Source organism: Panthera leo, chromosome A3 (genome assembly GCF_018350215.1).
Source record: "Panthera leo isolate Ple1 chromosome A3, P.leo_Ple1_pat1.1, whole genome shotgun sequence".
NCBI lineage: Eukaryota > Metazoa > Chordata > Mammalia > Carnivora > Felidae > Panthera > Panthera leo.
In genome coordinates, this window is record NC_056681.1 from 44,450,252 (window position 1) to 44,477,319 (window position 27,068).

The 27,068-nt window shown below is 45.3% G+C and overlaps 1 protein-coding gene across 4 annotated transcripts in view; it reads left to right on the forward strand.

Annotated features, from left to right (window-relative positions):
• SLC24A3 (solute carrier family 24 member 3) overlaps nucleotides 1-27,068 on the forward strand; it is a 500,862-nt gene that overhangs the window by 413,869 nt on the left and 59,925 nt on the right. For all 4 annotated transcript variants that reach the window (XM_042931727.1, XM_042931724.1, XM_042931726.1 and 1 more), the window contains exons 8-12: nucleotides 9,951-9,976; nucleotides 17,921-17,974; nucleotides 23,792-23,925; nucleotides 25,833-25,993; nucleotides 26,770-27,040. In XM_042931727.1, the coding sequence (XP_042787661.1) occupies nucleotides 9,951-9,976; nucleotides 17,921-17,974; nucleotides 23,792-23,925; nucleotides 25,833-25,993; nucleotides 26,770-27,040 (646 nt within the window). The remainder of the gene's footprint in view (nucleotides 1-9,950; nucleotides 9,977-17,920; nucleotides 17,975-23,791; nucleotides 23,926-25,832; nucleotides 25,994-26,769; nucleotides 27,041-27,068) is intronic.

Genomic DNA, 27,068 nt, shown 5'->3' on the forward strand with positions numbered 1-27,068 from the left:
ACACCTTCACACTATTTTCTTGGCAATGGCATCTCTCAAAGGTCCAGTCACGGATAAGCCACTCTGTACTGGATATCTTCTGTCCCAAACCCAACATGTCTCTAAACTTAGGATGACTTCCCCAAGACAGGACCCCCTTTCTAGTATTTCAGCCCCTATTTCTCTCTTAGCCACCCAACCTGAGAATGACTTTAAGTTGACCTTTCTCCCAATTCCACCATATACCCATTTGGCTTAATTGTAGATTTTCATCTTGTAAAAATGTCCTCAGTATGTCCCTTCATAGCCCATTTTACTTGAGGCTCTTTATGTCTTTGGCCTGAACTGACACAGCCCATTGCAGGTCAGTCTTAAAACTAGTAACATCGCTGCCAGCCCCCCTCCTTCACCCCCAGGCAGTCCTCAGAGCTGCCTGTACATGCCAGTCCCTTGTGACTCCATGTCACCTGTGGGGACAAATCCAGACCCCTTAGCTTGAGTCATCCGGAAGAAAGGGGGCAAATCAGAAAGACCTGAAATGGAAGCTAGGACATCTGACTTCTAATTGTGGTCCTCTCCCTTCTTGCTAGCTCTAATGACCTTGGAGAAATCAAAGTCTCTTCAAGTCTGAGTTTTCTTACCTACAGAACAGGAATAGATCCACTGAAGGGTTTACTCACCTGTCTACAAAGCACTTCCCTGTAGGTTATTTAATTGTAAATATCTCTACAATTAAGCTAAAAGTGATGTTTAATACAAGGCTTTCTACAAGGAACAAGTAGATATTTCAGCCAACAGCAGTTCCTGACAGTGAAGATCTTGGGTTTACAACCTCTTTCCAAGGGCCGTTAACCATCGGGAGGGTAAAGATCTGACCAAGAGTAGAGAGTTCTTTTACACCGCATTGGAATTAAAGACATGCCTCTTCTGTTGAACTTTCAGTTGGTAGACTTAAAGACATGTGTGGATTCTGTGTTCTCATTCTCAGTTATTACCTGTGAGGAAGGTATGATCACCCCAAATCTAGAAGATTCTGCTGTTCACACAGCCCAGACTTCTCAAACACTCGTTTCAGTGAGCTTTGAGCTTTGTCCTGCAACGTAGGAACCCACATTGATCATGTGTGCCATTTGCTCAACCTGCCTGTAGGGTAATTTAGGACGGGTTTTGAAAGTTACTGTTTTCAAGAGACATGGCTTGGAGATAGCGCAAATGAATGCAACTCTGTATTTTGCTGCATTTCAGAAAGAGAAGACCATTCCCAGAAAGGCGAGGTGATGAGACAGAAAGTACAGGCTGAGATTTCCCCAGGGCACAGACTTGGCATGTGCACTCCTGACAGTGAATTGCCCACACTGGCTTCTTTCTCTGTTCTCAGTACAGACACCTCCTGGACTCGATGGGAAGTAACTTGTCTTCAGTCAGATTTATCGGGACATGCCCATGATTTTTTTTTTTTTTTAATATAATTGTTGCTAATGATGTGTAAAGATGTAAAGCGGTTTTGCTTCTTTGGGCTGCGGGTGATGCCCACCCGAGTAGGGTCTTTGGGCCAACCAGTCATCTGCCTCATGCGTGGCTGTGAATCACAGAGCTGAGCCAGCTGAAATACCCAGGCTGCCGCAGCTCTGTATTTTCCTCAGATGGCTGGCCGCAAGGTGTAAAAGGCAGTGATTCTCTGCTATTCCCTGAAGGTCTATACTGTGTGTTTACAGACCAGATGTCAAGGCTGGAGTTTTCCAATTTGAGAAAAATTACATTTCTCCACTGTTAGAAAGTAATGGCAGAGATAAAGCTTGAGTCCTCAGCGTTTAGTCTTGGCTCTTCTGACTTTTACTGGTGTCCTGCCAACTTCAGTGCACCCTGGAAACACCCAACATTCTTATCTAAAAGGTGTAACTCTGAGATTTCAATCCAGTAGGTTCTGGAGGAGAGCCCAGGAAGTTGTATGTTGGCCACAATCTTCTCTGCCCCTCAGGTGATTCTGATGCATGCTCACCTCAGAAACTCAACTTCAGATGCGGTTGGACACCATTTCCTTGAGATAAGTCCTCTGCTGCCTGGCAGTGATCGTTTCCAGAGGAGATGTTGAGATTCTCAAACACAAGACATCGTGGCAGCCCACTTGTCTAGATTTCTGACTGCTGTTCATTTTTGGGGTCATTTTCACATAAGTCTTAAAACTGGTGTAAGGAGTAGAACAGTCATACATAGAAGCATGGCATTTAGCAGAAAGGGTTTCTCAGTGTCCCCAAATCTATTCCATGGCCCAGCCCCAGGCTACTGCTCACACCCGCTGTTTTTATCAGGGTTTCCTGTTCTCCTTTTTCTATGTTTCCCCCAATGTCATGGTAACAAAATCACTTTCCTTCTGGCCTTCTTTATATAATATGGGGTTCCCTATGGGACCCTGCAGTGGACACTTAAAATTCCTGTATTTAAAAGCCTTCCTCCTATCCACAAATAATTGCCAACCATCCGAACAATTTATTTTAACTATTAGGGTTTTTTTTTAACCTTCTACCCACTCTTTATGGTTCTGAAATGTTCAGAAGACAGATCTCCTGGTCCCCTGGGGGGATGCAATAAAGAGCTCATTCACCCAGAGGGCAAGTCTGGACTAAGTGGGACCAGATGGCTATTTCTATGTACATCCCAGTGAGAGGCTTTACAGACCCCCATTCAGAGGAGCCCCAAGGACAAACTGTGGGGCCCTGGATCCAGACAACAGGAGAGACAGCTTCCACAGGGACGTTTGTGCCGCTGGACCAGGAGAGTGCAGACAGTCATGATTACCTGGGTCTGAAGCAGCTGAAATGGAAGCTGGCTTGAGAGATGGATAAGACCAACAAGCAAACACATAGGAACAAGACAAGCATGTACACACTGAAACCAACAGGGCTTAAGACAGTTAACTAAGAGGGATGTCTGGGTGGCTCAGTCGGTTGAGCGTCTGACTTTGGCTCAGGTCATAATATCGCGGTGAGTGAGTTTGAATCCCGCATTGGGCTCTGTGCGGACAGCTCAGAGGATGGAGCCTGCTTCAGATTCTGTGTCTCCCTCTCTCTCTGCCCCTTCCCCACTTGCTCTCCTTTTCTCTCAAAAATAAATAAACATTAAAAAAAAAAAAAAGACAGTTAACTTAGAGACCAGGGACTCGGTTCACTTGGATATTTGGGTTCCATCTACCTTGGCTCTGTGCTATTTTCTGCTTGGCTTGTTGTTGTCTTGAAGGGAGAAAGCAGAAGAAATTAAGAATGTGTTACTGTCAATGGCAGTTATAGTATCAGAAACATTCAGTGTGTGTCTGTCTGCCTTTCCCGCCCCATCAGGCGACTCTCTCTAGCCCTGGTGACATTCCACATAGAGAAGCCTCAGGCCCTGGGGAAGCCGCACAAGGCCCAGAGGCTCACCCCATGATTTGAGTCTGTCTCTGCAAGAGAAGTGTCCCCTCTTAGGTTCTGAAAGCATTCTGGGTTCTTGGAGCATGTCCTTATGTGCATCTGCAAACTCTTACAGACGTCTTGCTGCATCTGTCCCACGCCGGTGACCCACCCCCAACTGACGTCCATCAGCAGCGCAGCTCTGCCTGGCCCTACTTTCTCCCAGTTCCAGTGGGCCCCACCCATCCCTTTTATTGAAATGTTACTGTAATTTACATAATCGTGTAATTTACATAAATGCAAATGATTCATTACATCCTCCGTCTAACAGCTGCCCTAAAAAGGAATACTTTATTTTTACCCTTCGTCTCTGCTTTGAGATTGCAGATTGTGGGCATTAAGAGAAGGGAAACCTCTTGGGAGAGCGGATAGGCCTCAGAGACAGGTTCTAGATCACTTCATTGGCTCACAAATCCAGACTCAGGAGGCCACCTACCTGGAGAAGGGCCCGGTAAGAACTTGGCAGCAGCTGGGGGGGCCCTTGGGGCAACTGAGCATGGGCATGTGGGGTGAGGCCCATCCGAGGTAACGCTTCCCTCTCTTCTGACTGCAATCCCCCTCCCAAGGGGATTTTGTGGGGACACAGAGAGACCACTTAGCTGACCCAGCTGCCAGAGATGGCCTGGGAAGCACTGTCCAGGAGTGTAGCCACGGGCCACAGGTGGTTCTTGAGCTCTTGGAATGCAATTAAGGAGACCAAGGAACTGAATTTTAACTTCAATCAATTTAAATGTATGTAGCCACATGAGGCTAGTGCTTATCATACCAGGTAGCACAGTTGTAGAGAGCAAATCCATCCATAGAAAATATATGCACATTCTCACAGGCATTCCTAAGTTTTTTCTTTTTAAATCTAAGTTTATTTATTATTTTGAGAGAGACAGAGCGAGTGGGGCAGGGTCAGAGAGCAAGGGAGAGAGCGATTCCCAACCAGGCTCCTCAGTATCAACACAGAGCCCAATGCAGGGCTCGAACCCATGAACCATAAAATCAAGACCTGAGCCAAAACCAAGAGTCAGACGCTTGACCAACTGAGCCACCCAGGCTCCCCCTTCCCTAAGTTTTAACAAGCATAGACTCAATACTGCAAGACCGAGTGCTGGGTCTGTCAATGAAGGATTTCTAGTTCAGTACTCACGACTATGCAGGCCAGCAAATTACATGGGTCCCATTTTACATATGGCAAAACTGAGGCTCCAGAAATTCAGGGACTTGCCCAGGGTCAGGGAGCAGCAATAGCTCAGGTTTGCCAGAGGAGGTGTCTAAGATGGTACATCTGTGCCTCCCTAGAAAAGAATTTGGATTTCCCCTCCAATCAAATCTGCCTTTTCATCTTGAAATCATCCTGTTTTCCCTCACCCACCATGCAGTCCACCATTAGAGAGTAAGTATGTGCTGGCTGTGCTTTCTTCCTATTTTTAGACTGAAGGGAATAGCTTGTGCCTTCCTTCTCCTGGAATTCCTTCCTTAAGACAGCTGACTGTAATTGATCCAGAATCTTCTTATGTTGCCCTATCTGTGAGAGAAAAGACATGTCAGAGTCATGTTGATGACTGTCCTTTCCCCCTACCCCTCCACTGGCTTCCAGGGCCCTGCCCCTCTGGCTCACGGCCTCTCCTTCCTGGCCCCCTTCTTGCAAGGAACTCCTGCTTCTTCTCTCTCCAGTTCAGCAACACTGAAGCTCTTATGCTCATGGTACCCCTGTTACGTCTCAGCTCCCCTTCTAGCAAAGTGAGAAATAACCATGGTAGCTGGAAGATTCTCCCAGGGAATGAATGTGAGAAATTTTAAGTTCTTTAAACAAATCAACAATGATCATACAAAGTGTGGCCTGTGTCATTATCCCCGCCCCTGAGAGGAGGAGGGGCCTGCTCTAAATGATGTCGGGGTACACCAGGAAGCCGCGTCTTCCTTGGGTCTGCTCCAGGAGCAGGGAAGTGGGTCAGCCAGACTGTGGGATGCACAGAGGACCCCCTTCTCTTTCATAAGGAAGACAACTTGGAAGTTGTAGTTAACGTGTCTCTGGTTTCGCACTGCCCAGCAAACCAACCTTTTTGATTTAGCAAACTATCCTCCCCATATCCTAAATCTGTCCCTGTATCCATTTTCCTTTCCCTGGTATCCTGTCTCTGCATACTTCAAGCCCTGCTCATAGTGCAAGTCCTGCTCAAGCCCTGCCTTTAGATAGTCTTTATTTCCTACCCTCCTTCAGCTCCCACCACTGTCATCCACCTGCTAGAGATCCTGACATCGAAACTCCTGTTTAACCTTCAAGTGTAAACCATATCAGTGCATAACAGCAGCTTTCCAGTGCATTCCATCAGATTCCTTCCCTCAGAAGGCCTTCCCTCAGATGGCCTCGCCTAAGCCATCTGCACCCTAAGTCCCCAGAGCTGAGGAAGTCAAAACTCCATTTGGGCACATCTCCCAAGGGCGTCTCCATTCTGTTGAGTGACAAGTCGGGGCGGCAGGGGCAGCTTCCGTTTCCATCTAGGGGGGAAAGATTTTTCAAGGTTTTAGTCTCTTGAAAGACAACAGTGGTGTTGATTTTCTCCTATTACGTGTGCTGCTGAACATCCTAATGGTGCCAGTGATTGTAACACAAGCTACGGAAATCTCAGGCTCTTCAGTGCGGCTGCTTCTGCTCCATGGCTACAGCTTGTAGTAAGCCAATCCATGGACTGACATGCAGTGTGGGGACAGCCACCTGCCTCTCTGCTCAGAAGCCAGCCAGGCTGTCTGCTGTCCACACACCTGGGCGATTCCTGGCCCGTGTTTTCCCTGCTTGAGGGTGCCACATCCTTAGCAGTTCCCTGGGATGTTCTGTCATCCAGGGATTCACCTGCCTGCTGTAAGCCTATCTCTCTTAGAAGAACTCTAGAGCAGATACCAGGACTGAAAGCTGGTTTCCATGGTACCCAACTGTTTCTCTGAGGCCTGAAGGAAAAGAGAGGTTTTTTTTTTCTTCAAAATCACTCTTGCGTGTGTGTGTTCACATTTAGCTCGTCTGTGGAACACGTGGAAAGCTTAAGGGTGAAGCCAAAGGTAGCTTTGGATGAATCACATTGGAGTCAGAGAGCAGGTCTGCTGACCAGCCGTGTGCAGCAAACCTGGGGCTCAGGTGCCACTTAGCACCACCCGTGTGTGGTCACTGGGGGTGGCCGCAGTGTCTGGCACAAACACAACCAGAAAAGCACAAAGATCTGCTTCCCATCCCAAGCAAGGCTCATTTTCAGAAACCTGACCAGGATAAAGGTCAGGTTCCAAAGGCCACACAGCAGGACTCTCGACTGCAACACGGGATTTGAGTGGTGGCATGAGCTTGAGGGACCTGCCTGTCCCCACCTCAGAATGTGTCCTGCCTCCCCAACGTTGGCTGAAGATTCCTTTAGGAAGCTGTCTGTTTTGAGGTGCTTACCCTCCTACCAGGAAGTTTCATGGAGCCTTGAAATGGACTTGATCTGACTTCCTTCCAACCCCACTCACTGCCTTGGCAGAATGGACAGGCAGAGGGTAGGACGTGAGCACCACCTAGTGGTGAATGGGTGGGAGTGGGGGTGTGATTTCCTGTTTCAGACAGGTACCTATATAAACGATCTCGGGGGTTTTTTTCTACCCTAGTAATGCCGCTGTAAGGGGCCAAGGCAGTGGTTTCGTCTTCTTTTAGCCATGGAAAGAGTGTGGAAATACAGAGGGATATTCAACATTTGCCTTAAGAAAAATAGAATAGACTAAAATAAAATAAAATAAAACTGTTAGGAGTAACAAATCCATTCCCTGGAACCATCAGCAATGTCGAGTGGGAGAGTTGTCTGTCCTTGTCATTTTAAGTTTCCAGACAGAGCGACTCCAGCGCTGCGTCAGGGTGGTCCAGTGCCATACTGTCCCACAGGAACATTCTGTGAACAGTGCCAGTTTCCTCGTTTTCAGCCCTCTCAGTGTGTGATGATCAGTGGCTCAACCTCATCCAGAGGCCACCAACAAGGCTCAGAGACATAACTCGCCGTCCGCCTCCTTTCCTGTTTCCTCGTAGGTTTTCTTAAAGGCCTGACTTTTATTTCCTTTTATCTATTTTGCTATTTTTTTTTTTTTAGTCCTCTCATTTTCCCACCCAATCTTCTTAAAGAAGTTGATTAAAACCCAGACTGTGTTTGCTCATTAGCCACAGGGTAGCTAAGGGCTCCTGGCTGTCAGTGGTCAGTGATGGGATATCCCTCACCAGTTACTTGGAGTCTTCCAGGTCACCACCATTTGTCAGAATTTGTAGGGAGGCCATGGACATTTCGCTTTCCTGGCCTGCCTCCCTCAAGCACATTCCCACCCCCAACTTCCCTGGCCACAGCCACTGCCTTAACGTCGGATTCATGATGCTCCTTAATTGTGTATCTAGTTCAGAACCCACTCTTCCCTGATTCATTGTGTCCTGTGTAAATTCCATTCTCATTTTGTACAATTCAGCCTATTCTGATTTTTCCCCATTGTTATGATCACTGAGATAATCAATCACTAGAGGCATACTGATCTATGCCCCCACCTGTCTGTCACATGGCATAGAATAAGGGCTTCTTTTATATTATAGCTGCTTTTATATTATACAGTATCGCCTGCCTTCCCTGATACGCGAAAATTAAATTGGCACTTTAATAAACTCTTTACCAGTGTCTCGTGCTCTCTTAAGTGACGATGAATTGATTGCTCCAGCGTGCTACTCGAGACTGATACTGAATTAACTTCAATTAATAGAAACGTTTTCCATCTTCAATCATTTGTTCTGTTCCATGATTTCTCAACAATAATTTTTTTTTTAAGCTGGTGATTATACAAAAGGGTCTGGGAGCCTTCCAAGGGATGGATTGCATACCATCCAGCCTAGATCACGGGATGGTTTCCTTTATTTCTTTAATTCTCTTCCCATTCTGGTTTGACATTTCCATGCAAATGTCAACCTGTTGAATCCCATAACAAGAGTCACAAAGCTGCTGAAGACAACATCTTTGTCAATGTCTTGTCAGGAAGTGTGAGTACAAATAAGTGAGGACCCTTTCTTTTCCTCTTGTCTTTACGCCTTTGGGATAATTGGAGAGAGGTCTTTTCATGTGCCTTCTGAGCCATACCTGCTCGTCTGTGTCCCTCCCCTGCTTGTCTCTGCCTCTCTCTCGCAACATATGGTTATTCTGATCTCTGGGGACCGAAGCGATGCCTGTGTCATTTGTTGACTTTACCAAATCTGTGCAGTACTGACACTTTGAACCCAGATGTTTCTTCTGCCTTAGAGTCTCCAGAGGGCCACCTGCTCAGAGATGATCATACCCAGAGCAATCGTATCTGGTGAAGGTGGAAAGTGCAAGCTATGAAGCAACGCTCAGCTTCCTGCTTGACTAAAATATAGGCGTTCCCACTCGTTTTCAACAGTGCACCGTTTGGGCACATAAATGTGTCATGGAAAGAAGATTTAAGAGCCAGGCCCGAGTTCTAGAACAAACTCTGTGAACCCTCAAGAAAATTCCTTGTGTTCTCTGTGGCTCCGTTTCCCCATATAGAATCAAAGGGCCAAAATTATACCACTTCTTCCCCTAAAGCGAGAAGTGATTTGGAATGATATATGAGCTAGGGCTTAAATGAATTCAATTTTTGTTGTGTATTCCTTTTGGATACTATCTGATCGGGGCGAAATCTCCATTTGGTTCTTGTATGTCTTCCAGCTGCCTCTGACTCCTGCTTATCTCCTTTAGCAAAAGGGCAGGCCCATGGCCCAGGGCACGGGCAGCCCACAGTGCCCTGCTGAGACTTTCAATCACTGTTGTCAGCACATTTATTTTTCACCCTCTGCACACTGGTGGCAAGTGAAGCTGGTTCTCTACTTCTGGTTGTGATGCAGAGGTTCCTTTGAAAGTAAATTCTTTTAGGGAAACAAACAAAACAAACAAAATAGGTCCACTTAAAAAATATTGAGTACATAGAAGTCTGCATGCTTGCCTAAAAGCTTAAAGGTACTACAGAGTGCACAGGCACATGCAGACGTCTTACAGGTGGCCCACAAGTGGCTAATGCTTGCAAGCACCTGCCAGGCTTCCCCCATCCCCTTCTGGATCTAAAATTCTACAGTGCGGCTTGCTCTGCACAGCAGGGGGTCATGCGTTCCTCTCACTGCACTGTTGGACAGTAATGCGTTCCTCTCACTGCACTGTTGGACTGCACTGTTGGACAGAATTGTTGGACAGAAATTCCTCTCACTGCACTGTTGGACAGACCAAGGATGGTCTGCTGCTTCTCTCCTCCTCAACGTGCCACCCCCATCCTCCAACACCACCTCCTGCCACTAACATTAGCCACACATGAAACCAGCACAGAGGGAAACTTATCTGCAGATTCGTCGTGTTCCAGGCCAGCCCCAGCCTGATTCCCACCAAACCAGCTACATGGGTTGGAAGACGTGCAGTCATAAAGCATGCGTATGCGTGCAGACATTGCATATGTGTGTATGTCTAATTGTCCTTTTTTCTTTTTCTTTCTTTTTTTTTTTTACAGTTCATTTATGACGAACAAGTTTCCTGGTAAGTACCTCTTTTTCCCCTCCAATTTCTCCTTGCTGTGTTACAGACCAAATATATTGAAGACCAGAGTCAGGGTTTAGGAAAGAAAGGGGGAATGTCATGGCAGCTTAGAACAACTAGCATTTCTTGGGACCCATTTGACCGCAACAAAGAAACTAAATTAGCTCTCACAGAGCAGAGACCGTTTCCCTTGGGCTAGGACGGTGGCCTTCCATTGGGGATGCTAATACTTCACTGTCTTTATCGGCCAGGTTAGATGGCATGACTTAGCTGTGCCTTTCTGCAGTTAGCCATTTGCTAGGTCGTGGTTAAGATTTGACTAATCTTTTCAAATTGCGTCCAAACCACGTTGGCATATTCAAATACCATGTCAATCTTAGGAAATGGAGATGGAGTCACTTCCATTATCCTTAACCCACTAAAGTTCTGCCTGACATTCAAGATGATCTTAGACCGATGAAAAATCAGTGATTTTTTTTTTGATGGATACAAAACTTAAACCAAATTAAATATATGGGAACATGTGCATTTAGGCCAACTATCCAAATCCCCATTTTTCAGGTGGGTTCTAAACAAGTCAAATATGTTTGGAATAGAAATAGAAATTGGATATGTTGTGCATTCCTGTTATGTTTTTCAAACATTTGATCTGTAGATATAGAGGAATGTGAAATAGCATTTTAGGGATAGATAAGTGTGGCACTGTAGGAAGGTAGGTAAACAATTTCCATGATACTATTTTTTTAAGTTTATTAGTATTTGAGACAGAGAGAGAGAGAGAGAGAGAATCCAAAGCAGGCTCCAGGCTCTGAGCTGTCAGCACAGAGCCCGATGCGGGGCTCAAACTCATGAATCACGAGATCATGACCTGAGCCAAAGTCAGATGCTTAACTGACTGAGCCACCCAGGCACCCCTCATGATATTATTTAAAGCTAAGAATGAGCCTTCGGCAAAATGAGCCTTCAACTGGCCCTTTGTCCGAGTGACATTTCTTTGTCTTAGGCTATCTCTGATATTCAGAATTTGGGCGTTGCAGAGGAACTTGTCTCATTGATGGTAAATGTTATTCATCAGGCCAGGGTCTTAAGTATACTTTTGCCAACTCTCCCTCTCATCTGTTCAGGAGGGGCGAGGAAAAGACAGCTAGGGAAACTTGTTTTAAGACACGTAATCTTTATATCAACCCATAAAAAATAAGGAGGTCTTCTTTGGGAAACTGTGATGAGCAGGCTAACTGGGATTAAGATGTCTCAGGTCAGAGGTCAGAAGCCAGGGAGAACCGCCTCATGGGATCCACCTGGATGTAGTGGCCAAGTAGAGTGGTGACCTCTTCCCCCCATGTCCTTAAGTGCAGAACAAGAAAACTTGCAAAAATATTCTCAAACTGATGGCACATTTAGCATGACCACCACTTTGCCTTAGCAAACAGTAGGTGCTTAAGAGTTGCTCAATGTTGCTGCTCTTAGCTAACAATGCTTCTATACAGACAAGTTACGATCACAGTTGATCTCAGCAATTTTCCTGCTGTTTTGTGTGTGTGTGTGTGTGTGTGTGTGTGTGTTCTGTCTGTGCAGAAACCTTAAGAAAGGATATCCATGGGTGGTTTACTGTTGGTTTTTCTTAAGTAGAGCTCTCTTTCTACACCTGCCTGGTTTTGCTGGCAAAGGCAGGCTTTGTGACCAGCCAGTTTCGGTCCTTACCCTCAGAATGTCTTTTAGGATACAGTACCTGGGTGGCTCAGTCAGTTAAGCATTCAACTCTTGATTTCCATTTAGGTCATGATCTCATGATTTGTGAGTTCAAGCCCCGTGTTGGGCTCTGCACGGACAGCACGAAGCCTGCTTGGGATTCTCTATCTCTCCCTCTCTCTCTGCCCCTCCCCTCAAAAATAAATAAGCACTTTTTTAAAGTGTCTTTTAGGATATTTCAGGTGGTATGGAGCAAGAAAGGGAGAGACCATTTCCTCTGCATTCAAAGGTCAAATCTCCTACAGATGTTAGGAGGTTAGAACCCTGGGCCTGCTCCAAAGAGCCAGATTCTGAGGTCCTCAGATCCCCAGCTTCAGCACCAATGCTCCCACATGAGTAAAGAGATAGGAAGGCCATGGATGAATGAGGTGCAAATTTCCCAGCATGCTTTGTTCCAGCTGGAGCTGGGTTAGAATCACAACTCGTGCACAGGAGTAGTTGCAGGGAAGAACAAGGAAGCTCATGGCATCAGAGCATCGTTCCCAGACTGCCACCTGTTACATAATGACTGCTATTATGTGGATGGGCTGACAGAGGACATTTTTCATTCGAGTGAGGCTGAGAAATTGAAGTCTACACCACGGACCCGTAACTGCTTCTAGACTTCCAGGGATCTCAGCTCCTGGTTTAAATATAAAGTATATTGAACTTTAAGGTGTTTTTCACCGCCCACCAGAAATACTGGGTATTTTTCATACCCAGCCAAATACAAGCATTGGTTTTGCTGAAAGGGTGTGTCTAGGAGCTGATTTCTGATTTCTCAGTTAACACCGGCTGCTTCAACCTGTACAAATTAGACCACAATAATATTTCAGCATTACTAAATGATAAATTCCATTCCTTGTTGTAGAACATTCCATCATGTCCTAGTGATTTCAGGGGAGGTAACCAATTCATCCCAAATCCTCAAAAGGAAACTCATTTCAGTTGTGTTTATTTTGAAACAAGAGTACCCTTTTTTTTTTAATTTTTCTTAATGTTTATTCATTTTTGAGAGATGAGAGAGACAGAGCATGAGCAGGGGAGGGGCAGAGAGAGAGGGAGACATAAAATCCAAAGCAGGCTCCAGGCTCTGAGCTATCAGCACAGAGCCTGACGCGGGGGTCAGAGCCATGAACCGTGAGATCATGACCTGAGCTGAAGTCGGACGCTTAACCGACTGAGCCACCCAGGCTCCCTGAAACAAGAGTACTCTTTATGAGCCTTGTCAAATACAAATACACAAAGGCAAAGCTTCCCTGTTGTACACGGCTTTCCTGCTCCTGGATCAGTGTCTGCAGCAGGTCACAATCAGACAAGAAGTAGCAAGCAGAAGGTTTTTAGTAGCAGAAAGCCAGCTAAAGCGTGTTGAAGAAATAGTGATTTATTTTTCTTGCATAACAAGCGCCCCAGATGGTGGTGGTACGAGATGGCTCCGCATTTCTCTCAGCCTTTCCTAATGGTCAAGAAGGCTATTGCAGTTCCAGGCATCAGGTCGGACTGACAGCAAGAAGGAGGAAGAAGGAAGACTCTTTTCCACCTTACATCTCTTCGGTCCCAACTGGGTCTACCTTGACCAACAAGTGGCCAGGCAGGATAGAATTACAACTCTAGACTAATCATTATTACTTCTTAAAATATTTTATTTATTTATTTTTGAGAGAGAGAGAGACGCATGCACATGCCTGCGGGAGAGACTCCAAGCTGTCAGCACAGAGCCCAACGCGGGGCTCAATCTCACAAGAACCAAACCATGAGATCATGACCTGAGCCAAACTCAAGAGTCAGACGCTTAATCAACTGAGCCACCCAGGCTCCCCTAGACCAATCATTATTTATCCTGGAGGTAGGACCACCCTCCTTCAGATCCAGTAGTCCCCACTTGCTGTCTCAATTCGTAGGGTTCTATAGTTCTATTAGCAAGCCAGAGGCAGGGTGCTCTTCATATGTTTGGTGCTTCTCAGTTAGAGAACTACCCCTAAAGATTACAGTTAAAATAGAAAGTATCAGAGATCCACCGGTTAAGATGCATTGTATCAACCTGAATCCATAATGACAGCTCAGTGAGGCCCACAATATTGCCAGAAGGAATTTGGAATATGTCTTCAGTGAGTCTGAAGTCCTGATAAGAAAACAAAAGGATTCAGGTTGATATTCTTGTTTCTTCTTTGAGCCTCAAGCTGTAACTTTGGGAGAGAAAGGAGAGCCAGGGGACGTGACTTGGAGAATATCTACATGTGGAGCATTTGGGACCAGCATTCACTGTTCTGGACCATAAGAAAGCAGGGCCTCACCCTCTGGGTGAGAACAGGGAGTAACAGGGAATAACCCTCCCAATACAGGAAAGAATGATCTTTGGCAGGAGAACCAGGGGCCAGTTGAAGGCGGTTCAAATTGGAAGTTTGTGGGAAAGGAAGAAACAAACCAAGATCCTGCCACAAGACCAGGTCCTCAGAGGACAGTGGATAAGCTGCAGTCAGGAGAGGCAGATGGAGAAGTGTCCCCAGGGGGAAGCCAGGGGACAAGAGCCTTGTGACCTTAGAGGTCTGCATGTGGACTCTGTCCAATTCCACAACTGTTTCCTAAACGCCTCCTGAATGCCAGGTTCTGTTCCAGAACCAGACATTGAACACAAAACCAAACTCAGCCCTGACCTGGAGGCTCTCTTGGGCTAGACAGAACTTGGGCTAGATAGAACTTGGGCTAGACAGAACTTGGGCTAAAGAGAAGGGAGACAGTTGACATGTCATCACAGGGTCATTGGAGATAGGGGGCAAGGGCAGGAGGTGGGGAGCCTTGGGACTCTGAAAAGCATTAAACTAGAATGCATTAAACTAGAATGAACTCTTCATCAGGCCCCAAAGCAGAGAGGACAGCAGATGGATGGCATAGAGGCCTTAGAGAGCCTGGTGTATTTCACATGGAAGAGGCATTGGGTGAGCCCTGAGTCTGGACACTGACCAACCCAAGCTGAAATGTCAGCAGGAGCAGAGAACCCCCATCTCACAAGCATCCCTGATACATAACAGAAGAGAACTTGACTTGAACACTGCAATGGAAAGGCTTGTTTTGAGTAGGAAAAAAAAAGGTCTAAAGGAATTAGAGTATAAATATACCTGTTTACAAAGCATTGGACTTCATTCAGCCTAGCTGAAATATTTTGTTGATATGGGTCTGTTTTCTGGTGACCTTCACCGAGTCTATTAAAATGCATCCAAGCTGTTATACGGCATCCCTTCTGATCTCAGGTATCTCCTCCTTCAAAATGAAGGCTGTGAATAAAATCTTATTCTTCCCAATTAACTTTATGCCACATAATACACTGGTTTTAATGAGGTAAGAACCATGTTCAGGAGGTGTTTTACAACTGAAAGTGGGTTTTAAAGGAAGTCTCACCCTGCACAGATGAGCTGAGGACTGCTGTGTGCTGAGAAGAGAATAGTGAGCAGCCGGGGAGGGAAGGGGTATGTGCTTGGGGGAGTCAGCTGTCAGGGGGTGGGCTCTAAGTCTCTGGAAGATGAAAAACCAGATAACTGAGGTGGGGTCAGATGTGAGGAGTGGTATGAAGTGACTGCCAGAAACAGGCATTACATATAAATAGGTAATGAATAAATAAATCAACATGGAAATCACAGACTCGTCACCTGTTTAGCAAACATCCACAAGGTCATGTGATAGAAAACAAAGGAGGGGTAGACAGGAAGACTTGTTGGAGGAGGTGGCATTTCAGCTGGCATTTGCAGGATCAAAGGGGCCAGCCAAGGAATAAAGGGAAAAGTATTCCTGGCATAAGGAACAGTAAATGCAAAGGCTCTGGAGAGAAGGAAAGAACTTGGCGTGTGCAAATGAAGGGAGACCAGTGTGATGGAACACAGACACAGTGTGATGGGGCACAAACAATTTAAAAAACAAAAGAACCGGTTTTGTGGGGCGGAAATGGGGAGGCAGCTTTTGTTTTTTTCTTAACTATGTTGGGAAGAAGTTGAAGAGCTTTAAACAGAAGAATGACATGACCCAGGAGCCTCACAGAAACCAGTTCAGAGGCTGAAGTTAAGGTGGACTAGCAAGTAGCAGCAGGGTGGATGGAATCCAACAATTCAGGAAATATTTGGGAGGTAGGGTTGTGATGGATGTGAGGCAAAGGTAATGGAGGGCTCCAGACTGATTTCCAGACTTGGAGCTTGACTGGGCAGGGAGAGGTACAGTTGGCTGAGATGGCAAAGCCTGGGGAAGCACAAAGCCAGGAAGCAGGAATTAAGAATTCTGTTCCGACGTGCATTGCGACACCACATGGGACATACATCGACAGTGATATATGAGCACAGCCCCAGGAAGAGGAGTGGAGTGGGTGTGTGGGCTGGTGTTCACGTCAGGAGGACCAGGTGACATCACCTAGGGAGATCGTGTAGGTAAAAAGAGAAGAGGGCCCCCTATTTAGAGGTTCAGCTGGGGAAGTGGAGGAGGCAGAGGGAAGGAGAAGTTCAGGGGACAGGAGGAAAAACAGGAGCGTGGCCTCTCGGAAGTCAGAAGAGAGTGCTGTATGCAGGAGGGCAAGTGCCCAGCCTTCAGATGCTGCAGGGAAATTGAACAGGATGACAGAGAACCATCCCTGGAGTCATGCACATGGAGGTCGCTGGTGCTGTGGACAAGTGTTTCAACAGATGGATGAATGTGGACATTAGAGGGATTTGCCAAGGGAAAGTGCAGTGCTGCAGTGAAGTGTATGCATTCTTTGAGATGGTTTACTAAGAGTGAAGCCCAGAAATGTGGCAGAAGGTGGAGAGGTGTAGACCCCTTGATTTCTTCTCTTACTAGCATCAAAAGCAGTTTCTATACCACATACACACACGTTTGCATTATCATTCTGAACCAAAGCATGGGAGCCCACCCTGTGGATGTACCGTGTCCTAACATGTGTACCCAGACTCCCATCTTGTAACTGTCTTGCTTCTTACCTGCATTGCGTGTTTATAAACACCACGGCAACAAAAACCCTTGTGTGTGCATCCTTTTTACACTTGACCACATATTTCCTGAGGGTCAATTTTTTTTTGTTTTTGTTTATTTATTATAAGAGAGACAGCACGAGTGGGGGAGGGGCAGAGAGAGAGAAAGAGAGAGAATCCCAAGCAGACTCCATGTTGCCAGCACAGAGCCCAGTGCAGGGCTCAATCTCATGGAACTGTGAGATCATGACCTGAGCTGAAACCAAGAGTTGTATGCTTAACCTCCTATGCCAGCAAGGCACCCCTGAGGGTCAATTTTTAGACATGGAGCTTGAAAAGAAAAACTGGAAAGAAAGGCATGACCTAGAATTTCTTCATAGACCATTCTCCAGTAACCTCTTCTTGAAACCAGAATTCCTCCCTCAATTCTACAGCTAAAGGGGAACCTAGAAATCAAATTCCCTAGTTTTTTAATGGAAAGTTACTAAAATGAAGAAAATAGGAGTATTCAAATTATCAGACGCTCAAGGTACATTCCAGTAGGTTTCATTATTTTTTTCTTTCTTTCTCTTGACCATTTTCCACTTGTCCATTCTTATCCTTCCTGCTGACATCTTCCCTGCCTAGGTTTTTTCTCTTTCCCTTTTCCTGCCCCCATCCCTCCTTCTCCCTCTCTTCCCCCTCCCCCTCCCTCTATCTTTTCCCTCTCTCTCTCTCCCCCCTTCTCTCTCTCTCCCTCCCCCTGTCTCTTCCATCTCCCACTATATCTCCCCCAGTCTCCCTCTCTCTCTCTCCCCTCCCTCTCCCCCATCCCATCTCTCTCTCTCTATCTCTGTTTGCCTTACTCCTCTGTATCCAGCAATCCCTCTGTCACCCCCTATCAATTCCTTTAGTTTGCCCTTTGTAAATATGTCTGAATAGTTTTAGTGAATGATTAAGCTGTGCACAGATTTATAAATACAGGCCTATATTCAGCAATATTATGGTAAACTGCTCTCACAGAACTCTTCTGGGTGAGTGAATGACAAGGGAAGGAACATTTTCCTTTTAGGTAGAGAAGGAAAAGAAAGTGCATTGAAAGCTGTATGCAATGGAGAAATGTCTACAGACCAGGAAATATTTGTAGCCAGTCCACACATTCACTTCATCCTTGCCCTGCTCACCTGGTTTAACTGCCATTGGCATCACATAGATTTTCAGAGACAGGCTGGTGTGTTGCCTGCCTGCCTGTGGTGACTTCCTTTAACAAGCCATTCTTGGTTTTACACAGGTGGGAGTCTTTAGTCCTTGTGCTGATGTATCTTGTCTACATTGTCATCATGAAGTAAGTAAAATGTCTTCTTGGTTTTCTTTTCCAAAACTGTTTTCTACATTTAGCATTATGGGATAGTGTGGAAAGGGAAACGGAGGGGAAGGCAGTTAGCTGGCCAGCTTTCAATGCAGTCTGTCACAAACTCATTTGTCCCCTCAGCAACCTGCTGTGAATCACTGCAGTTTTGATTAGTAACAATAGCAAAGATTCTTCCAACCCACATGTGATGACGGAATCAAAGCTTTTAGTGTTTAACTTGAGAGATCTGACAAACCCTTGCACCCTCTTTAAGACCTGGCAACCTAGCTTTTGGCTCTTTGGGATGCTTTAAACTCTCATACAAGAAAGGAGGTAAAACTCACTATGTTATGCTTCTATATAGGGTGATGAAGATGGGACCAGAGCTAATTAAGAGATGAGTAAAACCACGGATCAAAAATCTACAGACTTCCATTATTCATATTGTATTAGTCATCTATTGCTGGGTAATAAATGACCCCAAAATGTAGTGGCTTAAAACTAGAAGGATGTGTTATCTCATTACAACTTCTGAGTTAGGTGTCCAGGAGCACTTAACTTGGGAGTTCTAGATCAGGGTTTTCCTTGAGATTGCAGTTAAGAGGTTGGCTGGGGTGGCCATCACCTACTTAACTGGGAATGCAAAATGGCGCACTTGCAGTGTTGGCGAGCTGATACTGGCTGGAGTCCTCAGTTTCTCAACACATAGGCCTCTCCTTGGGGTTGGTTGAGTGTCTCCACAACAAGGGAACAGGTGAGTCAAGAGAGAGAGCTAGAAGGGCCCCAGTGCCTTTTATAATCTGGTCTCACTAGTCATATACTGTCACTTCTGCCATATTCTATTTATTAGAAGTAAGTCTAGCCCACACTCAAGGGATCTGCTTCACCTTTTAAAAGGAGGAGCGTCAAAGAATTTGCAGATGTATTTTAAAACCACCACTTCATATGTTCTTTTTCCCCTGGAGTTTGGGTGGCTTACTCTTTGTATCAAGAATTAAATTGCTGGTGTTTCCCTTACTCTAAGGTAAAGCTGTGAACCTGCTGGTTCATCTTTTTGCCAAGTACCATTGAGATGAGGAGCTTATAAATAATGCAGAGACACTTCATGCTGCAGCTGCTGGACCCCCTGGGAACGGTTTCTTTCATTCTAAATTAACCCATACTTCCCCCAGCGTATGTGGCTACTTCTCAGGGGGCATGAAAGTAGAACACGTTCAGAAATTTCCAGTTTGGACACATCAGGTAGCCGTCTAGAATTTGACATGTCAAGTTGTCTTTGCTGTTGAGGTCTGACAAAAATTAATTCTGGCCACTAGTGTCTGAGAGATGTGTTTGGAGAAATCAGTCTGGCCATTGGCAAACGTCACATTAAGAGTAAAGGTAGGAACAGGCTTAGCTGATGTTCAGTGTGAGCTGTAAGCGATCTGCCGTCAGTCCACTCAATATGGCGTCCAGCCTTCACCTCCGGAGCTGTCCTGATACCCGGGTCTTATTACCAGAAGAGCATATTTCTAGTGTATCCTGGTATGGAGTTACCATGGGGTAACTGACAAAGAATCAGGTGCTTTTACGACTCATCACCTTCCATTTAAAAATACCGATTAAATGGGCTCCCCCCAAAACCAGAGTTGGCCCACAGGCCTTCCAGAGTTTCTAGACCCCAGAAGAAAAGTCTTTGAAAGCATCTTGCTCCTCTTTCTCTTAAATAGCAAAACCATTAGGGAATCAGGGCCACTATGAGGAGGCCTCAATAATGCACACATCTTCTTTCAGTGTTTTTTAAATTGATTATTTCACTCCCTTTTTTTTTTTTAACTTTTTGAGGCTCTAAGTTCGAGTTCCCAAAGAGTCAAGCGTCCTTTTCTTCCCCTTTGAAAAGGTGAATCAGTCAGTTATTCCAGAAGAATTGACTGAGTTACTACTCTGTGCCCAACATTGATCTTGGGTTTTGAATCTGAATTTAGACGACAGTTTGTCCCATTGTGCATTCACTAGGGGCTTCACAGAATAAGGAAGGCTCACAGCAGAGCAGGTCTAAAGGGAAGGAAGGTTGAGGAATTTTGCTAGCATGCATAGTGTGACCACTGCACCCCTCTACTGAACCATCGTAAAGCCCGTGAGTTGCTGGCAGGGCTTGTGTACATTAAGATAACACTGTGAACAATTTCTCTCCTCGCCCCCAAACTATGCCCAGTGTGAAAGCTAATGAGGTGTGTTTCTGCTGATGCCTCAACTTTACCAACCTTCCAGCTGCTCAAACCAGCAGGATGCAAATAAAATGGGGAATGGCAGCTACTGTGCTCACAGAATTTTCTGCATAAATTCTGGTCCCAAGTTCTAAATTGAAATCTCTGCTTTTTAGCCATCCCCATCCGCAATCAGAGGCTTTAATCATTGGGTTTTATAAAATCTGATTTATAAAATTGCACGCTCCACAATAAAATAGCTTCAGGGTGCAGGCACAAAATTTAAAACATTCAATTAAAAATATAAAACTGAGTAGCATCAGTTAAAAACAGCATATATTAGAGTTGTCAGCTGCCTCCTGGGTGGATGACTTTAAACATTCTGTGTGAAGGTCAAAAAGCAATTTTAGTTTGGCCAAGTAGACAAAGATCTTAAGGGAGCATGAGACATACTTGGCCTTAGTGAGGACTGATTTCTGTATATCTGGGTTCCTTCTTGGGATTTGGCCCCCAGGTGAGGCAGTGTAGTTTGGTGGTTGAGAACAAGGGTGTCACGTTCAGCTCTGTCTGGTCACAGCAGTAAGACCTCGGCCAAGTCATTCAGCCATCTTGAATCTGTTTCTTCTCTTCCAAAACAGGATTCATAATGCCTCCTACCACAAAGGTTGTTTGTAAGGATGAAATGTGACAGCATAGTTAAGTTATTAACCAATATCTGGTTTCAAGAAAGCTCTCATAACAATACTACATGTAGTGTTATTACCTTGTTATCCAAATCCAAATAAATGTGTAACATACAGTTGCACTGCAAGTTGGTATATCTATGGATTCTGAGTCAAGATGACAGAAATACTGCCTCTCCCCCATAGCTCTATCAGTAGGACAAGATATTCTTTTTGAGTTTAGAAAGTGGGAAGACCTTTTCATTAAGAAGAATTTGAATATTTACAAAAGCCAACAGAATAGTATAACAAACTCCCCATGCTCATCACCAGCCCTGATGGCCAGCAGCCCACACCCCTATCCATTTCCTTCCCTCTATATGATTTGAAGCCCCAGACAGCATACCAGTTCATCTATAAAAATTTCAGTACACATCTCTAAAAGGACTCACTTTTCATACAACCACCGCGTCATTATCAGACCCGAAAGTGTGTGCTACTTCTTTAGTGTATTTAATACCAAATCTGTGTTCAAACTTTTAATGATCTCATGAATGTTATTTCTTACAATTTTCTTTTAATCTCATAAATCTTTTTAAAATCAGAATCCAAATAAATGTCACTTGTTATAATTGGTTGTTTCAACTTAAAAAAATTTTCTTTGATGTTTATTTTTTTTTTGAGAGAGAGAGAGAGAAAGAGAAAGAGAGAGAGAAATAGAGTATGCACAGGGGAGGGGCAGAGAGAGAGGGAGACACAGAATCTGAAGCAGGCTCCAGGCTCCGAGCTGTCAGCACAGAGCCAGACACAAGGCTCGAATTCACAGATCGTGAGATCATGACCTGAGGTGAAGTCGGCTGCCCAATCAACTGAGCCACCCACGTGCCCCTTTTTTTCTTTTTAATTTTTTTTAATGTTCATTTATTAGAGACAGACAGAGACAGAGCATAAGCATGGGAGAGGCAGAGAGAGGGGGAGACACAGAATCTGAAGCAGGCTCCAGGCTCTGAGCTGTCAGCACAGAGCCTGATGCGGGGTTCAAACTCAAAAACCACAAGATCATGACCTGAGCCCAAATCAAGTGCTTAACCAACTGAGCCACCCAGGTGCCCCGAGTTGCTCCAACTTTTAATCTACAAATCCCCCATCTGTTTTTTTTTTCCTTGCAATTTATTCTTCGACAAAGTTAGATTATTAGCTACACAGGCTCCCACAGTTTGGAAGTTGTTGGTTACATCCGGGGCTATGGTGCATCCTGTTCTTCTGACCTCTGTGTTTCCTATATGCCAGCCATCAATCCAGTTCAAGGTAGACTGTGTCCCAAGTGGTGGTGAATTCTGCCATCAACAGGCACATTGATGTCTCCTGTCTGTGGTTTTGGCAGCCACTGATGCTCAGGATCTAGCTCCATCATTTCTTTAGGTTTGCAAAATAGTGATGTTCTGGTTCTGTTCTCCACCTCTTATAAAGAGTGCTCTAGGATTGGCCTGCCCGGTTCCCTTTTCACAGAAACCACCATTACCTTTGACTAGTTTTATGTTCTCTCCCTCACATAATGGAGGGTGAACCGCAACTCCCAGGGAGTACAGGAAGGGGCTGTCCAGCCACAGAGGGTCCCTCCATCTATTCCACGATAGCTGTCATATCCCAGTGGGCCCAGCCACCCAGTGCTGCTCTGACTGAAGTATAGGTTCAGTGAAGAGTTCTCCACAGAGCCTCCTGTCTGCAGCAGCAAAAAGGGTGTGGAAGAGAAGCTTGTGTGAGGAAATACAGCTTGAGTGGCCTGCCAGCTGGCAATTTAGAGTTGCCATGCCTGGCTGCAGTTCCTCTGGGAGGCCAGAGATCAAGCTGGAGAGACACCTCAGTGGGTTGTCCCATGGCCAATAAGCCACCAAGGCCTTTAGGTCTTCGAGCGGTGCAAAAAGCAGCAGTGGCCTACAACACCCTGGGAACAATGCCCCCTCCCTTTCCCCAAGAGTTTTCTAGGATTCCTCTTTGGTAAGGGGGGTGAGGTCTTTTAATACTAAAGATAAAGGGACGAGAACATTTACCTGCCAAAAACGTGCTAGGAATTTGAATAAGCTTCTTCCTTTTTTAACACACATGTAAGATGAACTGCACAATGTTTTCACTCAGTCATTCTAAGGATCATAGCCCAGAATTTTTTCTATGAAGCCAGCAGCCCATCAGACCTGGAATTATAGCACAGCATTAAAGTTTTTTTATGTTTATTTATTTTTGAGAGGGGGGGGACAGAGAGTGAGTGGGGGAGGGGAAGTGAGAGAGGGAGACACAGAATCCAAAGCGGGCTCCAGGCTCTGAGCTGTCAGCACAGAGCCTAAAACGGGGCTCAAACTCACAAACCATGAGATTATGACCTGAGCCAAAATCGGATGCTTAACCGACTGAGCCACCCAGGCGCCCTAATACAGCATTAACAAGAGATTCACAGGATCCCAACCTGTGATTTTAGAAAACCAAACACAGACAGAGACCTAGAGTGCCAGCCAGCCTGTGACACACTGGGTAGCAGCGTGGATGTGACACCTGCTCCTTCCTCCTTCCCCCCACTGAGCAGGTCCCTGACAGCAGTGGGTCCTGGAGACATGGCCAAAAGAAGGTAGACCTTGCCCATCCCACTGAGCCTCATGGCGACCCTTCCACACACAGACTGCAAGCAGGGGACCTCAATCCTGGGGTGCCTCCATTGACCTTGAAGAGGCTGCAAAGAAAGCAGTGGGTCTCTATTTATTATGTAATGTTGGTTTTATTTTCATTTACCATAGATCCTTAAATTGGAAAATAGGACAGTGTGCATTTTCTGCAGGGAAAATGGGAGGACAAAATAATAACAATGATAATAACACACCTGGACTGGGAGCTATGCACAACACTGGATGGGGGATGGGAAATGGGGCAGCAGCAAAAGCTGACAGACTCCTTCTGCTCATTACTTTGTTCAGATATAACGCTTGCATCCATCAGTGCTTCGAAAGGAGAACGAAAGGTACTGGAAACATGGTCAACGGCTTAGCCAACAATGCAGAAATCGATGACAGCAGCAATTGTGACGCAACTGTGGTGCTACTCAAGAAAGGTAACCGCGTGGAGCCTGGGTCCAAGGAAGGAGCACTGGGAGGCTGCCTGGGGCGCCATGGCTGGGTTGGCCGGATGCTGCCTGTCCCAGAGCAGACCAAAGGAGAGAAGGGTCTGGTCCCCCCTGCCTCCCTTTGGCTACATCCTGGGGCAGTCATACCTGGTGATGAGCTGCCTGGGAAAGTTTCCCGAAGTTTTTGAGCAAAACATTTGCTGGGAGTGACAAGGGGGAGGGAGAATTAGGACAGGACCATATAGGAGAGAAGACTGGGGAGAGAGGGTGGTTTGAGGTATTGACTGTCACAATTTGGCTGTATAACCATGAAGCAAGTGGGCCTCAATTTTCTCTTCTCCCAAATGGGGATAACCTTTTAACGAGTAGAGGAGATAAAATATATAAAATATTCCATTTGCGATAATTGTTGTTAGTGTATTACTATATCCAAATTCACTTTCAGTCCACATTACCTCAGTTTCCAAGCTGAAAAATGACATGGTAAATTACTCCCTCCCCTTTTTTTTACAAAGTAATTCTTGTAGTCAATAGATTCTCATTCCATTAAGCAGTTGATATACTAAAAGAACTAAGATAGTGCTCCCTAATAATATTCTTTCTTAGAGGAACATAGAAAATTGTAATTTACATTTGCCTTAGAATGTGTTTTGTTTTTCACTTAATTTCTTTTAACTTCCTCCAAAAATGTGTGGGTTTATTTCTGCTTGGTCCCATATGGTTGCTTTGTAGGAAAAACAAAAAAGAAATTAGAAAATCTATGTTATTTTCAAATATATGTCTGAGTTTGAAATCTGTGGGTAATTATTTGAATTTGAAAATCGATTATGTGACACACTTCTCTACTTATGTTTAACCAAAGACTTTAGAGTATTCAGTGCCATCCCACATCAGAATTTAATCTCTTCCGGAGAGTTTTTAACCATAAAAGGAATACTCTTAGGGAACCAAAAAGAGCTACCTCCTATTAGTCAGTGTTTCCAGAGATCATTTGATGGTTTAGTGGCTTGGAAAACAGGAGTGAGGACCAGGAGAGTGTACGTCCAGGTACCTGTGAGCTGTGTGCTTGAATTGCACATTCATGGAGAGGGAACTTGGGCCTTGGTGAAACTTTTTTTATCAGGCCTGTCAGCAAATCTTGTGTACCAATTTTGGTCCCACTGGACCTTGGGCCTCTGTAATGTGGCCAGCTCAGCCACCTACACCTGTTTGTCAGCCCTGCTCGTAGACTGGGCTACAGCAGTGTTCGTGTTTCTCCACTAAGCCCTCCACTGGACATTAAAGTCAGTTCTGCAGCTTTTAACAGCTCAGAACATTGAACATTGTTGACATTTGAAAGGCAGAAAGGGTTACTAAATATTATTGGGATCTTTCCTGTGTCCAGGGAAAAAAATCCTTTGAAGACACAGAAGAATTCTCTTAGGTTATCACTCATTCTTACTGTGCCAGTGAATGATGCTTAAATTGTTTCAAGACATTTCAAATAAGCTATATCAATGACCCTTATGGAAAGAAGAGTTTGACTCTTCTCCAAATTTTGCCCACTACAGCCTTCCTTGGATAGATGGCCAGGTGGTTGGATGGTTGGATGGATGCAAGTAAGGAAAAAAAGAAGGAAGGAAGGGAGGGAGGGAGGGAGGGAGGAAAGGTAGATGGGAGGATGGGCAGGTGGGTAGATGGATGGATGGATAAATGGACGATTGGGTAGATGAAGGAAGGATAGAGGGGTGGATGAGAGGATGGATGGATGGATGGATGGATAAATGAGTAGATAGGAGGGAGGGAGGAGGAGGGGAGGAAAGGGGAGAAAAGGAAGGGAAAGAAGTCTAAATTAATATCTCCTTCCTGCTCCTAGCCTCAATGTTTTCTTTACTTTGTGTTTTTAATTTCCCTAGCCAATTTCCACCGCAAAGCGTCAGTGATCATGGTAGATGAGCTGCTGTCAGCCTACCCTCACCAGCTTTCTTTCTCTGAGGCTGGACTTCGAATCATGATCACCAGCCACTTCCCCCCCAAGACCCGACTCTCCATGGCCAGTCGCATGTTGATCAATGAGGTATCTGGGAAACACTGCGTTAGCCTCTGAGCAGGGTGGGAGACTTTGGGAAGGGGAGGACATTCGTTGGTCTGAAAACAGAAATACCAAACTCAACATTGAACACAATAATATTCCTCAGATATTTCCCAACATCTTTGCTGATGGAGCCAGCTGTACATCCTATTTCTTGCTCTTCTCTCCACGTGTCCACGTGTTGAAAGATATGATCAGGCTCCCAGTCATATAGAAAAACTTTCTTATCCCCTCTACCTACCTTTTTCTTTTCATCTTTCATATGGGTAGAACCCTTTGATGTGAACTTGCACAGAAGCAGTTGCTAAATCAAGGTTGCCTTACTTTAAAGTAATGTAGTCTCTGACCTGAATTCTCCTGTGTAACCCTTTCTCTGGAGTGGCAGCCATATCGATACACACATTTTTGTGGCTTTCTCATATATGGACCAAGTGATTCCTACAGTCCAAAGAAGAAAGATAATAGTGCAGTGCCCAGGGAATTGAGAACGCTGACAGAAATGAAGGGCACATTGGAGAAATAGGATATTTTCTCTAAAGGGATTTGCAAACTCCTGTGGGTCATAACATATGAATCCTTCCTCCCAGAAGGAGGTTGTCTGAGTTGCTTATTACTTTGAAGAATCCCTGAAGACTTCACTGAAGAGTCTTCTGGAAGCATCTCCCTGTCACAGCCTGAAAAAGGTCCTAATAGCTGGTGTCCTAGTTGTAAGGATCTACAGTCCCTATGACTGTGGTAAGAATGTGACTTTCTCTTTCCAGAGGCAAAGACTCATAAACAGTAGGGCCTACGCCAATGGAGAATCTGAGGTGGCCATCAAAATCCCAATTAAGCACACCGTGGAGAATGGGACAGGGCCCAGCAGTGGCCCAGACAGAGGTGTGAATGGGACTCGGAGGGATGATGTTGTTGCTGAGGCTGGTAACGAGACAGAGAATGAGAATGAGGACAATGACAACAACGAGAATGATGAAGAGGAAGAGGAGGATGAAGATGATGATGAAGGACCATACACACCATTCGACCTCCCCTGTAAGAGGACCTATGTGTGGGCTGGGAT